This window comes from Mirounga angustirostris, unplaced genomic scaffold, assembly GCF_029215605.1.
Source record: "Mirounga angustirostris isolate CCGP_5_RB_7025 unplaced genomic scaffold, mMirAng1.0.hap1 SCAF_14, whole genome shotgun sequence".
Taxonomy (NCBI): domain Eukaryota; kingdom Metazoa; phylum Chordata; class Mammalia; order Carnivora; family Phocidae; genus Mirounga; species Mirounga angustirostris.
The window spans coordinates 72,972,653-72,986,872 of record NW_026991722.1 but is presented as its reverse complement, the minus strand read 5'-3'; the positions used below and the strand labels follow the sequence as shown (position 1 = coordinate 72,986,872).

General features: G+C 41.1%; 1 protein-coding gene across 4 annotated transcripts in view; it reads right to left on the bottom strand.

Annotated features, from left to right (window-relative positions):
* Positions 1-2,745: 2,745 nt before the first annotated feature.
* Positions 2,746-14,220, bottom strand: part of SBNO1 (strawberry notch homolog 1) — a 57,392-nt gene continuing 45,917 nt past the window's right edge. For 3 of the 4 annotated variants that reach the window (XM_045887799.3, XM_045887801.3, XM_045887800.3), the window contains exons 29-32: positions 12,639-12,776; positions 11,944-12,020; positions 10,369-10,562; positions 2,746-9,242 (exon numbers count right to left, since the gene is read on the bottom strand). In XM_045887799.3, the coding sequence (XP_045743755.1) occupies positions 9,100-9,242; positions 10,369-10,562; positions 11,944-12,020; positions 12,639-12,776 (552 nt within the window). In that variant the 3' untranslated portion in view covers positions 2,746-9,099. The remainder of the gene's footprint in view (positions 9,243-10,368; positions 10,563-11,943; positions 12,021-12,638; positions 12,777-14,220) is intronic. The other variant, XM_045887802.3, reaches the window with a different exon arrangement.

Below are 14,220 nucleotides of genomic sequence, written 5' to 3'. Positions count from 1 at the left end.
TATTTTCCGTCTCTCAAGGCCCTTGTTCACGGACCTCGTCCTCTGTAAAACACAAACTCGTGCACAGGCACACACACACACACCCATTGTAGACACCAACTTTCCACTTCCTTACGACTAATTTGCCAAGGAGAGTAGTTCTTAACCAAGGGACCAGTGATTTTGCCACTCAGAGGACATTTGGCAATGTCTGGAGACATTTTGGGTTGTCACACCCCGAGGAGGGGGTATGGTGCGGTTGGGTGTGAGGAGCAATGCGTACTGCTGGCATCTAGTGGGTAGAGACCAGGGACGCCACTAAACATCCTACAACGAACAGGACAGCACTCTGCAAGGAAGGGTCTGGCCCAAATGTCAATAGTGTGGAGGCCCAAGGGACACACGGTGAGGCGAAAAGCAGGCTTGAGTGCAGATAAAACAGGAAGGGGAACACGGTCAAAGCAAACTGGAACCAAACACTTGGGGATGGTGGAGGTGCTCAATGAAGGTCAGGTCTCTTAATCTCTTACTCAGATGAATACCCTAACTTAATAAGGTTATACATTTAAAATCCTGTTTCCTTGCAGTCTTCAAGCTCAACTTACACATTTTTTTTAAGGATTTTTATTTTTTAAGTAACCTTTCCACCCAACATGGGGCTCGAACCTACAACCCTGAGATCAAGAGTTACACACTCTACCAAAGCCAGCCAGGTGCCCGCCCCTTAACTTACAAATATATTTTTTTAAAATTTTGGTTAAGGGGGGCGCCTGGGTGGCTCAGGCCTTAAGTGTCTGCCTTCGGCTCAGGTCATGATCCCAGGGTCCTGGGATCAAGCCCCACATCGGGCTCTCTGCTCGGCGGGAAGCCTGCTTCTCCCTCTCCCACTCCCCCTGCTTGTGTTCCCTCTCTCGCTGTCAAATAAATAAAATCTTTAAAAAAAATTTTTTTTTTGGTTAAGGGATGCCTGGGTGGCTCAGTGAAGTGTCTGCCTTCGGCTCAGATCATGATCTCAGGGTTCTGGGACTGAATCCCACATCAGGTTCCTTGCTCAATGGGGAGCCTGCTTCTCTCTCTGCCTGCTGCTCCCCCCCACCCCGCTTGTGCTCTCTGACAAATAAAATCTGAAAAAAAAAACAAAAACCAAAAAAAAAAACCCAAAAAACAAAAAACAATGCTATCCCTTTAAAAAAATTAAAATAAAAACTTTGGTTAAAATGTAAAACACTCCCTCTCACTTGTTCAATTAATACTCAATTACCTCATGTATTTGACAGATTAAATTCCCCTAAACATTAATACCATTTACAAATTTGATTAAATTCCCTTAAGAATTCCAAGCTACAAATTATGATTCTCTTAAGCATTTCAAACCACACAAAGACTAACAAACAAGCCATATTCCAAACATTAAAAACAAAAACAAAATGCGGGGACACCTGGGTGGCTCAGTCAGTTAAGCGGCTGCCTTCGGCTCAGGTCATGATCCCAGGGTCCTGGGATCGAGTCCTGCATCGGGCTTCCTGCTCAGCCGGGAGCCTGCTTCTTCCTCTGCACCCCCTGCCTCTGCTTGTGCTCTGTCAAATAAATAAAATCTTTAAAAAAAGAAAAAAAACCCATCCATGCATCCCCATCCCTCCCTCCCCACACCCCTTCCCTCTGCCTTTCTCCAGGACAGCAGTGCTAACTCCTGGCCCAGGACACCTAGGCTGGACAGAACCCCACCCCGTGCTGGCTCCCAGAACTGTGCTCGTCTCCTCATCTGTAAAGTTTAGAGTGAGGGTACGCAAACCTTGCAGGGGAGGTAACTGATCTTCTTTCTGTGGTGTCTTCTCTTCCCCTCTTTCCCTGTTCTCTGCTTCCCAAGGCCAGGGCAAGGAGCTGACTGGACTTCCTGGCCAACCCTTATTTCTCTGTCAAGGAGCCCCAGAGCTCAATAGTAGCCTAAGGCTGCACCACTCCCTCCTCCATCCACTCCAGCTTTCTCAACGCCATGCGCAGTCACCTCCTAGGCTCAGGCACATAGCATTCCTGATGTTTTCTTAACTCCCATAACCACAAGAATCCCATCTGCTTGCTCGTTTACGGTCTTGACATGAGAGGAAGTACCCAGCGTGTGACCCAACGCTGGACGCACAACAGTTACTTATAAAACCCTTAGTACAGGCACCAATCCCACAAAAATGAGAAACACCTTTCATGGCTTCTGAGCAAAGTGACTTCCTCTGAAACCTACAGGAGGACTGAAAGCCACGGAAAGGAATACGGCAAGTGCTCCACAGCGGCCGGCACACGGTAGGCGCACAGTATGCCGACGGTTTTCTACACTAGTTCGTTTTTTCCTAAGCAGAGCTCAAATTTTGGGACTCACAGACTGGGCGGTTGCTCAACACCAGGAATGATTTTAAAGAAAGAGCCTTGTGTCCCCAAGCCTTCTAATCCTTGTGGCCACCCTTCCGTTTTGTGGCATCTTTCGGGAAAGACTCCGTGAGGTAAGTCTCAGAAGCCGTGGCAGGACCCCTGCCCAGACCTACTGAGCTGTGCCCACGTGTGGCAGGGTGTACCTTTTCTGCTCTGAAGAGTGCTTGCTGGGTTCCAGCCGAGCCACACGGAGAAGTCTTCTCTAATTCATTCTAAATAAAATGCCAACATTAAGAAAGTCCAAGCCCCCAAAATGAAAGCTCTCTAGGAGAAGACGGTGGCATAAATACAGCTCGGACGGGAGCTCAGGACCCGGAGAAAGAAAACACAAACAGAGAAAAGCCGTATTAGCCAGTTTAATTTATTTAAGAATCTTACAAAAAAAAAAAGAAAAAAACAAAAAACACGACAACAAAAAACTAAATACAGAGTTTGTTATGCTTCATGGTTGATCGTTTTTTACTTGCAAGGGTAAACCTCGCTAAATGCAGCCAACACATGTTTATTGCATGAGACCCAATTTTTAAAGTTACATATCAGAATGGTTGGAACCATCGCTTCTGGACACTCGGTACTGGATTGACCGTGGAAGGCTGAATGAAGCAGTGCGTACCCTTCGTACACGAACGGACATTCAAGACAGAGGAGCAATATACAAAGGGAGATATAAAAAAAGAGAACCAAATAAAAACCACCAAGAGTTTACATCCACCTTAGTTTCAAATTGTCTTTGGATTCCATCACACGTTGTCTCGAGACGCACCAAGTCAGATCAGTAAAGGAGGAAGACCTATGCCTACTTAGTATAAAAGTATCCTTTGCTCAGCAGAGGTAGAACCTGGCAAAAGTTTTATTGCAGAGATACAGCATACCTCTTCCCACCTCTCATGGTTGATGGTAGATACAAGTGGTTATTGAAAAATAACGATCAGTAGTTTGCAAATTCCGTATAAACCATGAACAGGATGGTTTTTCTCCCTAATGGCGGTGAGACTACAATGTGCTATGTAGAAGAAACAAGCTCTCTGCCCCTGATGTGGAAGTCGGAAAGAAGGCTCAAAGCTTCTTTATCCTCTTCAGTGCTACAGATGCCGTCACAGCAAGAAAGGCCCTAGGGGTGGGGAGGTGGAAGAATGGGGCGTGCTCACTAAGGCGCCTGCGGATTGACCCTCAGACCCGGGGGAGGCCTGAGCTTCGAGAAGCAGAAGAACCAACTTGGCCAGGCTGCGTCCCTTGCTGGGCTCACGCCGGCGGGCGCTCTGAGCTGTCCCGCCACTGCAGCGCCCGGGATGGCTGCTGCACGCTGCCCCGCTCACCACTCCTCGGGCACCAGAGGCAGGGAGTGGGCACGGTGGGTCTGAGCCGGGACTCCCACTGGAGCGCATCTCTGACAGGCCCTAATTTAAGATATGCTAGGTTCCAAAGGCTTATCTACATGCAGACAACTTGTAAACTTTCAACAAGTCTAGCAAGTTCGACAGGTAAATGAAACACGTACATGAGTGAAAGGCCCAAGAAATGCTCACGGCAAGCCCTCCTGAAAGTCATGGAGGAACATTTTCTTCAAAGTGCAAAATTTTTAAGTAAAAAAACCCAATGTCTGCCTCCCAGCAGATAATTACCACCATTTTCACGAGCCACCCCTGGGTCCTTCCCTGCTGGCAACACTCATTATCAAGAATGCTTTAATCCAGCTCAGCAATGAGGTTTCTGGCTGCTCCATCCAGTCAAGGGCAACTCCCAGGAGTATACTAGTGGTGAGAGAGGCGCAGGGGAGCCTGCTGGCCAGTCCACCCAGAGTTAACGGCCTCTTCTACCCTCAGCACAGAATCAACCCATGAACTGAAGGCTCATGGAAGCCTCCAGAGCAGTTGTGTTGCTCTCTCTGGGAGGACAACTGTTCCTTCAAGTACATTCTTTATGGAGACCCACATGTACCGGGCCAGTCTCCCCATCCGCTATTAGAATCCTTAACAGGTGAGAGCAGAAGCAGATTACCTGTGCTCACTGCAAAGTAAATTTCTGATTTCTTATTTGCAGGTTAAAAGTATAGGCCTGACTTCTTTAAAAAACACAGAAACTTTGCAGCCAGCAGCAGGCCATCAATTACTGTCAGATCTGCAAGATTTTCTTCTCAGCTGGAGAGCCACACAGATGAAAACTTTGGTACAGGCCTGGAAAACTGTAAGGGTAGGAGCAAGTCGGGTTACTGAAGAGGTACATTGGATCCCAAATGCACTGAAGAAGTTAGAGGAGCTTAAAGGAAGTCTTGGGAGGACATTTTTTTTTATGTGAAAACATCAGGCTCACTATAGCTTCCAAAGAGCAACATAAATGAGCATAACTAGTCATATAATGACAGTATCAGAAATTGCACTCAAGTACATTCCCCCCAATACAATGCATTGCACACAGTAAAAATTTGTAATAAAAATGCAAACACAATCAGGCATGTTGAAAAATATTAACACAAAATAGACATAGGAATTCTATAGTAAAGATGCAAAACTGAATTCTAAAATATATGAACAAATTCAACGAAGAAGTTTTCCATACTTTTGTATAAAAAAAATTGTAAGATGCCCCATATGGGAAGTCAAGAAAAGAATAAATAGGATTGAAGGGAAGAGGGAAAGGGAAAAACAAGTGGGTGGGGTCCCAATTTACAAGAAATATTTACATTCAGAATTCAAAAGAACTCAACATTTCTATATATACACATTTATGTACATATATATAAGTACAGCCTAAAATAAGAAGGTGGGTCTTGGATTTCACCTCAAGTACTCAGAAAAAAACTACTAGCTAACTTGAGTTGCGGGTATCTAGATGTGTTTCCTTCACTTATATGCCCTTTAAAGACACTGCATTCATATTCGATAATTGGCATGCCATGAGGAACTTTCAGAAACCGTTTCTGCTTGCAGCTGCAGCCACGACATGAACTGCCTGCCGTACCCCAACAGCAAAGTGTGCACAGCCCTGTGTGTGGGTATGTGCTTAGCCAGGGAGAGCCCAGACACAAGGGTGTGATGTGATGCCCATCATCACAGTGCCTGCCTTTGCTACTGGGATGCCTGAACTAACCCAACGTCCGGCTAACTGGATCCCAGGCCTAACAGCAACTCTTACGTAGCACCATTCTCAGAAACTACCAAGTATCACTCAGGTACGTTTTTAAAGTAAGAGATCGTAGACATGGACCTTCCTCTTAATATCTTATCAAGAAAAGGACCAAAAGGGAAAATACTTTTTCTCTGCTCCTACTTTCATAAACTGAGATGCACCAATCATTTGTAATCTACTGCTTTTTGCCTTCGTGCTAACTGGGAAGTAGAGGGGGTGGGGGAAAAGGCTCGCATTATACAACTGTAAATGCTGTCCTGGTGCCCTTTCTGGTCGTGCCTATTAGGAGTTCTAATAGTATCACATGGAGGCTAGCAAATGAATGCCCCAGGGGCTGCAGACACAAAACCTCTAAGATGTTACAGTCCCCTGGAGCTTGGTAATCTAGAACTTTTACCTTTACAGATGAAGCACACTAAAATGAAAAGGGTTCCTGTTGCAGCCAAAAAAATTTTCTGAAGTGCTAATTAATTGGACTGGAATAAATATATGTACACAAACACAAACTAGTACATTGCTTTGGATGCAAGTTCTTGCTAACTTATATACAGATGTAAAGAAAAGATATTGAAGAGTCTATCTGCAATATAGCAGCAAAAAGGGAAAATTCCTTAAGATATTTACTTTTTGATCAAGTTGTGTTTAAAGAAATACTCCGTTAATACTTTGAGGAATACACATCATTGATGCCTATATCTGGATAATCCCACTGAACTGCAGATAGAGACCTTGTGGTGTGGAGATTGCTAAACTCGGGGAACATGAATTACCCCCAAGATACCATCTGAGCAGCTCTGGACTCAGAAAGTGGTTTTCAGCACAAATGACACTGTAAACTCTGAAAACACGAACATGATTTACAATCGAATCTTTTGTGCTCAGAGCCATATTGCTAAAAAGGGAGGAAAGGCATTGCAGGGGCCAAATGGACTCACATCGGGTTCAACAAGGCCCTGGGGTCAGACGTGGCATTCAGATCCTGAAATACATGGACCTGTTTTACAGAAGTTAGCTGTTGTTAAGACTTGATTTTTTGACAGAGGAGGACCTTGAATCCTGGGTTTTCCCATGCTGGCCAACCTGAACTTGCTGACTTAGATAAGGGCACAGTGTAAAGGTCCTATGTTCAGCCTCCAGAGAGGGGGATGAGCAGCAGACTCTTGGTGCTCAACACACTCCACGCCATGATGGGCATGATGGGCAGGGGCATGTGGCACCTCAAATCCCCTTCCATTTACATTGGTCGCCTTTTTGAGGTCTCCTCGGAGACTTTTCAGAGGCCTTATTTCTGGACCTTATTTTTAAAAGCAAAACAAAGCTGTTCCTCAAAGAACAGTACATACACATGCCCTTTGCATCAAGATAGCTGTTCAAAAGAGCAAACATTACATCAGGAATTATGGGCGTCAACCAACTGCATGCTACAGAATTCTCGTACTGATGCTGCTTGGAAGTAAGCATACCCTGCAAAAAAAGATACCCCCCACACAAAAGAGAAAGTTGGGCCAAGAGCCTATGAGAATCTGTCTTCCCTAACCCTGCCATTTTGTTTCACTGAGGGGAACAGGTCTGTTAGGGTTCCCTTCCCCAATTCTATTTCACTTTAGTGTGTTGATGGACACTGAACAGACTACCGGTTTAAAAAGACAGGAATTAACTGAGAAGTTTTGCTGCAGGTGGGACAATCTGCTCTTGGCTGCCAGCTGGGTCTAGTGGCCCTAACAAGGAACACTGGTTGATATTCAGATGGATCACTGCCTGAGATAGAAAGCCTAGACTGAGGATAAAAGTTGCATCCACTTGGCAAAACATGCCAAAGAACAGAAATTACTGTCAATGTGTTCTCCTAGGTATTAAGAATAAATAAATCTAAAGGAAACTTATGGTAAACTTGACATAAGCAAACTCAGGCTTAAAGAAACACAGGAAGATGAAAGCCCTAGCTTTCCATCACTGAACATCCATCCCACCTGGTTCTGCTAGAAGTTTAAAAAGTAACAAAAGAGAACAATTCAACTTGAGCAACATTCAAAAGTACTATCATTTCACCCCTTCCTCAATACCATCTCAATTTTGAGGGCGAGCCCAATAGAAGCCCAAACAGAAGGCTACCTGGAATGCTGAGCAACACACAAGTTCTGCAGAATCCCCGTCACAGACTGCTTCTGCAAGTGGTGAGGACCTAAACACGAGTCCACTTCTGGTTAGTATAATAACTTTTTATTAGACATCTACAAGACTGTGGTATCTTGTAGCTTTTGACCAGGTTTATACAATCTCAATTTTTCAATAGTGCAACCTGTGCAAGCAAAAAAAAAAAGGGGGGGGGAGGAAAACAAAAGGAAACAAAAAAACCAATTGTCCCCTCACTTGTTTTTATAAACATCTATTATAGGCGAAACAAAACTTACCCATATTATAGATAAGTGTCTATTCACATTTGTACATTACCATTTTTAACAGCTTGAGATAAACTCTACAATGTCTTACAACACATTAAACAATATTCAAGTTACTGGGTAACAACAATAACAACAAGAAATAAACATACAGCAGAAGCCTCAAGTGTCTCCTCATTGTCTAGTTTACAGCTCAAGTACGGTTTCCTTTTTTATGAGTGACAAATTAAGATAATGAAGTAAAAAAAAAGATTGTTTGCAAGATGGAAGCCAATTTGTACTTCTAAAACTATCTTTAAGTTAAGGAAAATGTAATTTTAAGAAAAGCAGGCTTGTAGCCGTTTCTGCAGCACACATTAGGAATACTATTAATACATTAAAATTAACTTTTTAAGAGTTTTACCACAAAAAATGTTATGTACTCATTACCTTGACAAGAAACTTGGGGCAGGGAGAATGGGCCTGGGAGTGGAATTTGCAGGGTGAGAAGCAATACCCAGGTATAAACACTATAAAAATGCAATAACCAATGCTGTACATCTACAAAGTTTCTCTCCGTTACTTGACTCGTTTTAATCTTGTTTACACATGCTTTCAAAGACATGCACTGTCAGAACAAAAACTAGAAAAAAACCTGAATGCATGATATGCAACCTTTCATTTCATGCTTTAATAAACCTATTGTTTAATAAGTTGGAAAAAGAAACCAATATATATTTTCTATATTTATAGACTCAAAACACATGCATCTGGGGATAACTCCCACAGCAATTGCATGGATGTACTGCGTTAACCCTGAGCACTGTGTAACATAAAAGTAAAGCCAGTTTGGGAAGTTCCAAGCATTTTTAAACCAATTGTGGTTTGTAGCCTTTAACAAACTCACAAACAAACAGACACACACGCACGCGCACATATCCCTCTGCTCACCCAAAGTAAAAGCATATGGGAAGTACCATGGGAAAAGCGAAGGAAAGACATATGTACCACCATCGGCACTGCTGATTTTCAGTTTTGCTATCTATTCCAGGTTTGTCCTTATTCCCAAAAAAATTAACTAGAGAGAGCACAACTGAAAAAAAATTATAATTCTTTGGAAACTGTCCCTGATTTTTATGCAAATGATATGCTTCAACAGCATTTCAGATACATCCATGTCGAAACCTGTCTGTTCTTATGCGTTGCTCAAGTTGGCGATGCTCTGTGGGTGACGCTGCTGCCAGAGCTGTTTCTGTTGGACCGCAAGCTGTTGAGACTGGTCTGAAGTTGACAGGAGATTTACAAGAGGAGACACACAATTTGCAGGAATGATCAAACCTGCAATTAGAAACAAGAATTTAGGAAGGCTGCATCCAGGAGAGCTGTATTTTACAGCTTCACAGCACATTCCAAATGAAGCATAGTATTAAGTGTAACGAAGACGACGCCACACAAAAACTAAATGAATACCTAATAACTGAACTGGCCCCTTCAGAAGTAATCCAATTCCTCGGCAGCGTTACCCACAAATACCTAAGCATATGCACGTCTACGGCAACACCACCCTCTTGGTGGTGGACTAGAAGGTCAAGTACAGTCTCTCTCTCTCTCTCTGCTATCTTTGTAGCTCCACAGACGCACCTAACACAACCTTCTTGGGCAAGTACTAATGTAGCAAAAGACTGCAGGATACTGGCTGCAAATTCAAACGCTGACTGAAGCAGCCAACTTCCAAGTGGGGACAGTACAGATGTTAGTAAACTGTGGAAAGTATACGTCCTGGGTAAAGGAACTTTAACTCCTCTCACCTGGGAACAGGGGCTCAAGATTTCACATAAGCTGGTGCATGTGCACACCTTTTGAGAAAACGAAAAACCAGGCTTTTGACTTTTAAATGGTGGAAACTAATTCAAATCCAAACTTGCAATAACCGAAAATATTTGAGGGTCAAAAAAATGTTCACGGACTCTGGCCCACAGACTGCCCATCTGCAACCCATGATAAAAATGGAAGGTTGTGGCAAATGAAACAAACATGAAGCAGCAGGGATCCCTGCGAAGCCTGTCAGTGAGTGAATGGTGGGCACAGCTGGCCCGCTCTGCCCATGCTCTCTGCACAACTCCAAGCCGGCCTCTCTGCACAGTAACTTTAGTTTCAGTCTCTGTTTGGCTCAGTGAATGTAAACAGTAGACTTCAGGGACTCCTCAGCAAGAGGCTGGGCTTAGTCTTTACACCAGTGAGGAAGGGGAGCAGGAACAACTGAGAGCAGCATAAAATAAATGACCATATCATAACTTAAGCCAGAATCAACAAAGGCTTAACTTCCATTCAACCTTTCAAGAACATATAAATCAAGCTCTATTCCACTACTGCAATAGATACTGAGATTTTAAAATGTAAGAATCAAAATTAAAAAAAGGATCTGATTTTTTCCAACAGCTCAACCCCCCAAAATTAGACTCACCTACAATCCGTTGTCCATCCTCTGTTCTTAGCCGAACTATCTGCATCTTCACATTTGTGCCACTGACAGATGCCAGAACACCTTCAACCTTTGTCCAGACACTCAGAACGGAGCCACATAATACATAATACGTGCGGCAACGAAGACCTATTTCACAAACTAATCCCAAGCTGGCTTTTTTGCAGTTGCCACGCCTAGGACAGATAGGGGGGAAAATATATATGTATATACATACACACATGCGTGCGCACACAAACACACACATAAGGCTTACAAAGTCTACCTATGTTTCAAGTGGAAAATGTCCTGGCACGATTTGCCTTTCTTTACTGACAGTTTCATAAATAACATCTTTTGGCATATTGGATTATCCTTTCCAATTTAAGGTATCACTGCTGATTTAAGTTTCTAAGATTTATTTTAGAAAATAAAATTTCTGAGTCTTGACTCCTTGTAAAAGGTTTGACTTACTGGTTTTGATATCCATTTAAAAGGTCTGTCATTTTAACATCCATTCATTTACTATATTGATGCTAGTTTATCAAATAATTTTGCCAGTTACCTCTAAAAATTATTAAACAACCAATATATTCTAAATCATGTAACTAGGAAAGGCTTCAGCAAACCAAAATAATGAAACCAGTAAATTTTTTAAAAACTGTAAAACAGGAAGACATGGTTTGTGGTTAAATTTACATAATTCATCAATAAAATTATCTTTCAAATAATAATTCAAGAGAATACATAGTACTGGGCACCTTTCTTGCTAATACTCAAAGCAAATGTTTTAGAGAGGATTTTTGTAAGTTAACTTTAAAAATATTTTATCTTGAAAGCCTTTCCTAATTTCCAAAAGCACTAATATGCTCTCAAAATGAAAACAAAACACTGCTCCTATCAAATTTACCTACCTACATGTGTCTAAAAACCACCTAGCTAAATTCATGTATATCCTATATTCCTTTTCATAAAGTGGGCTGGATATCCTATTGACTATTTAATGGGTAAGAAAACAGTGAGACCTATGATCTGCAGTGTATTAAAATATCCCATACAAGGCCCTGAAATGAACATTTTAAGAGGTATTTATTACACAGTGACTTGAAAGAACACCCCTCCAGCCAACCTAGTAGCATACCAGGATCACTTCCCAGGCTCAACAACACATTTTCTGGTGCTGTCAGCAACTCTTAGTTTCCTACAAGTTCCCTAGCCTTAAAAATGAAACTGATTTGGGACACCAGTAAAGTTTTTAAAAAAGAAAGGAAAAAGAAAATAAAGGAAGGGAAGGAAAAAGAGAAGGAGGGAGAAAAAGGAAGTCTTAACAAGAAGAATGATGGTCAAGTCCATACTGCCAGACAACAGTTGGTCAGAAGTAACAAAGCATTAGTGAAGAACAGAGGGGACACCTAGAGAGTGTGTGGTCCACAGACATACAACAAGTATTTCTGATAGAAGGAATGACACCTAACAGTAATCTGTTTGTAGACTTAGACAGCAAAAGAGCGAAGGTGCTTTTAAATTAAATCTTGATCACATTTTGGAAAATATGGTGAGAAACATGAAAATACTAACCAATAAGCATGAGTACAAGTATCTGCAGATGAATTATACTGATCTAACCAGTGGATCAGGGCATCATCTGAGACTACCTGTGAAAATAAGACAAAAATTCCATTGAAACAGTACTGTTTTAAACAAACTGGTTGCCTTCTTATGGTCTCTAAAGCCAACTTATAGTCATCTCGATACGGACAATCTGGCCCTTGCTACTGCCTGCATTTGCATGCCATTCATAAAGTCCTGCCATTAGGTACTTCCTACATAATAAATGTTTCAAATAGCTAGTTTAATTATAATTGTTTACAAGTGAAACTGGCTAGGAAGAAGAGTAATATAAGGTAATACTAAAAATTAACAGTAATGTTAGAAAAAAACTTAGTCATTCACCGTTTTACTACAAATTACTGCAAAGTATAAATATGGCGGTTCTAATTTCTGTAGTTAGCACTGGAAGTTTCCTTTTTTGACAACACAAGTTGTTTCAAATAATCGTCGTACAATTTTCTTAATGGTTGATAACATTAAGACTGGGATTTTAATATAACAACACTTGACAACATGTTTTCTGAAAACAATTTTCCAGTAATCAAATAGAAAAACTGACAAAATAACTTTAAATATAGATACATAGCTCTCCTAAACAGTTTCAATATATTATTATTAAAAAAGTATTCATAAATAGTATAATGTACAAATGAAAAAAATACCTTCTTATATTTCTTTTTTAGATCAGCATAAATTTCTAATTTGAGCTGTTTCCCAGTATTTGGTCTATAAACTAAGAAAAGCTTCTTTTTAGGGTTCACTTCTTTAACTAAGATGGCAGTTTTCTTGTTGTTCCTTATCTATTTAAAAAAAAAAAAGCGAGAAAGTATAAAGATTTGTGCTGTACACTTTAAGATAAACTTGTTGTTTGTACCATCATATTAGCAAATGCAATCCTTTGAAAGACTGTAATGCCGAGTAAGCACATGAATCTCTAACTATGGGGGAGGACGGCAGTTGCTCATCTCCCTGAGTTTCACAAGGCCCCACCCAAATGAAAGTTCTGGGATCCTAATTGTGAGGTATGCTGAACACATATGCTGAGGGTCAAGATACTCCTTAGAAGATTGTTTTGAATAAAGCTTTAAAGCACAAATGTCCAGTGGAGACAATTTTGAACACGGACTTGTTCTAGTCCATGTTCTTGCCTCAGACATCCATGAGGGAGGAGTCTAGGTAGTGGGGCAGGCTCTTTAGAGGAAAATCCTTTTACCTCTACTCTATGTTTAAAATTTTTCATAATAAAACGTTGTTTAAAAATGTTCCTCTCGGGATGCCTGGGTGGCTCAGTCAGTTAAGCATCTGCCTTCGGCTCAGGTTATGATCCCAGGGTCTTGGGATTGAGTCCCGAATCGGGCTCCCTGCTCAGTTGGGAGCTGCTTCTCTCTCTGCCTGCTACTCCCCCTGCTTGTGCTTTCTCTGACAAATAAATAAAATCTTAAAAAAAAAAAAAAATTAAAAAAAAAAAAAAACTTCCTCTACTTGAAGTTACAATGAAACATAACCTCCAAGACAACGATTTTCATCACCCATGGTTCCCTGCATTCATCTACTAATCCATCAGGGTTGTCTCTCCCTAGGGTTGCCATTAAGAGTGAAGTGAGAGGTCACATGATTTGTAAACAGTAAAGCTATGACAGGAAAAAGCCAAAATGTTGAGCAAACAATACATAAATATGTACTCAGAAGTGGAAGAAATGGATGCATCAGACAAACGATGTAACTTACATATATTTTTAATTTTTTAAAAAAGTTGGACTTATGGCAGAAATGTTAAGAGGAAGGAGTTATTAAAAGGCCCATTAAACTAAAGGAAAATTAAGATTAGAAAAATTAATATCTCCTCTAAGAATGGTGAATAATTTCTAAGCAATAATCTCTGGAGGAAAACTGAAGGAAAAAGAAAAGTTTCAAAGTAAAGAAACTGCCAGCTCCTCTACAAAACAAATTGCTCACTGAGCTACTTTTGATATTAAGATAGTTCTTACACTGATAAAAGAAAAAAACTTAGTATTTTACTTTTCTCTTCATGGATATTAAAAAATCCTTTATCGTTTACTTGTTCAAATGATTTAAACATTATTTATATAATTACCACAAAGTCTATAAAACAATGGTTAAGGTAAAAATTACATTTTACATGTTTTATCAGTTGATGTGAAACATTCAATAGAAGTATTAGAGTACTTAGAGGACAGTGTTTAAAGCATGTAACAGTGCAAACTGTCTTTACAGTGTCAAGTT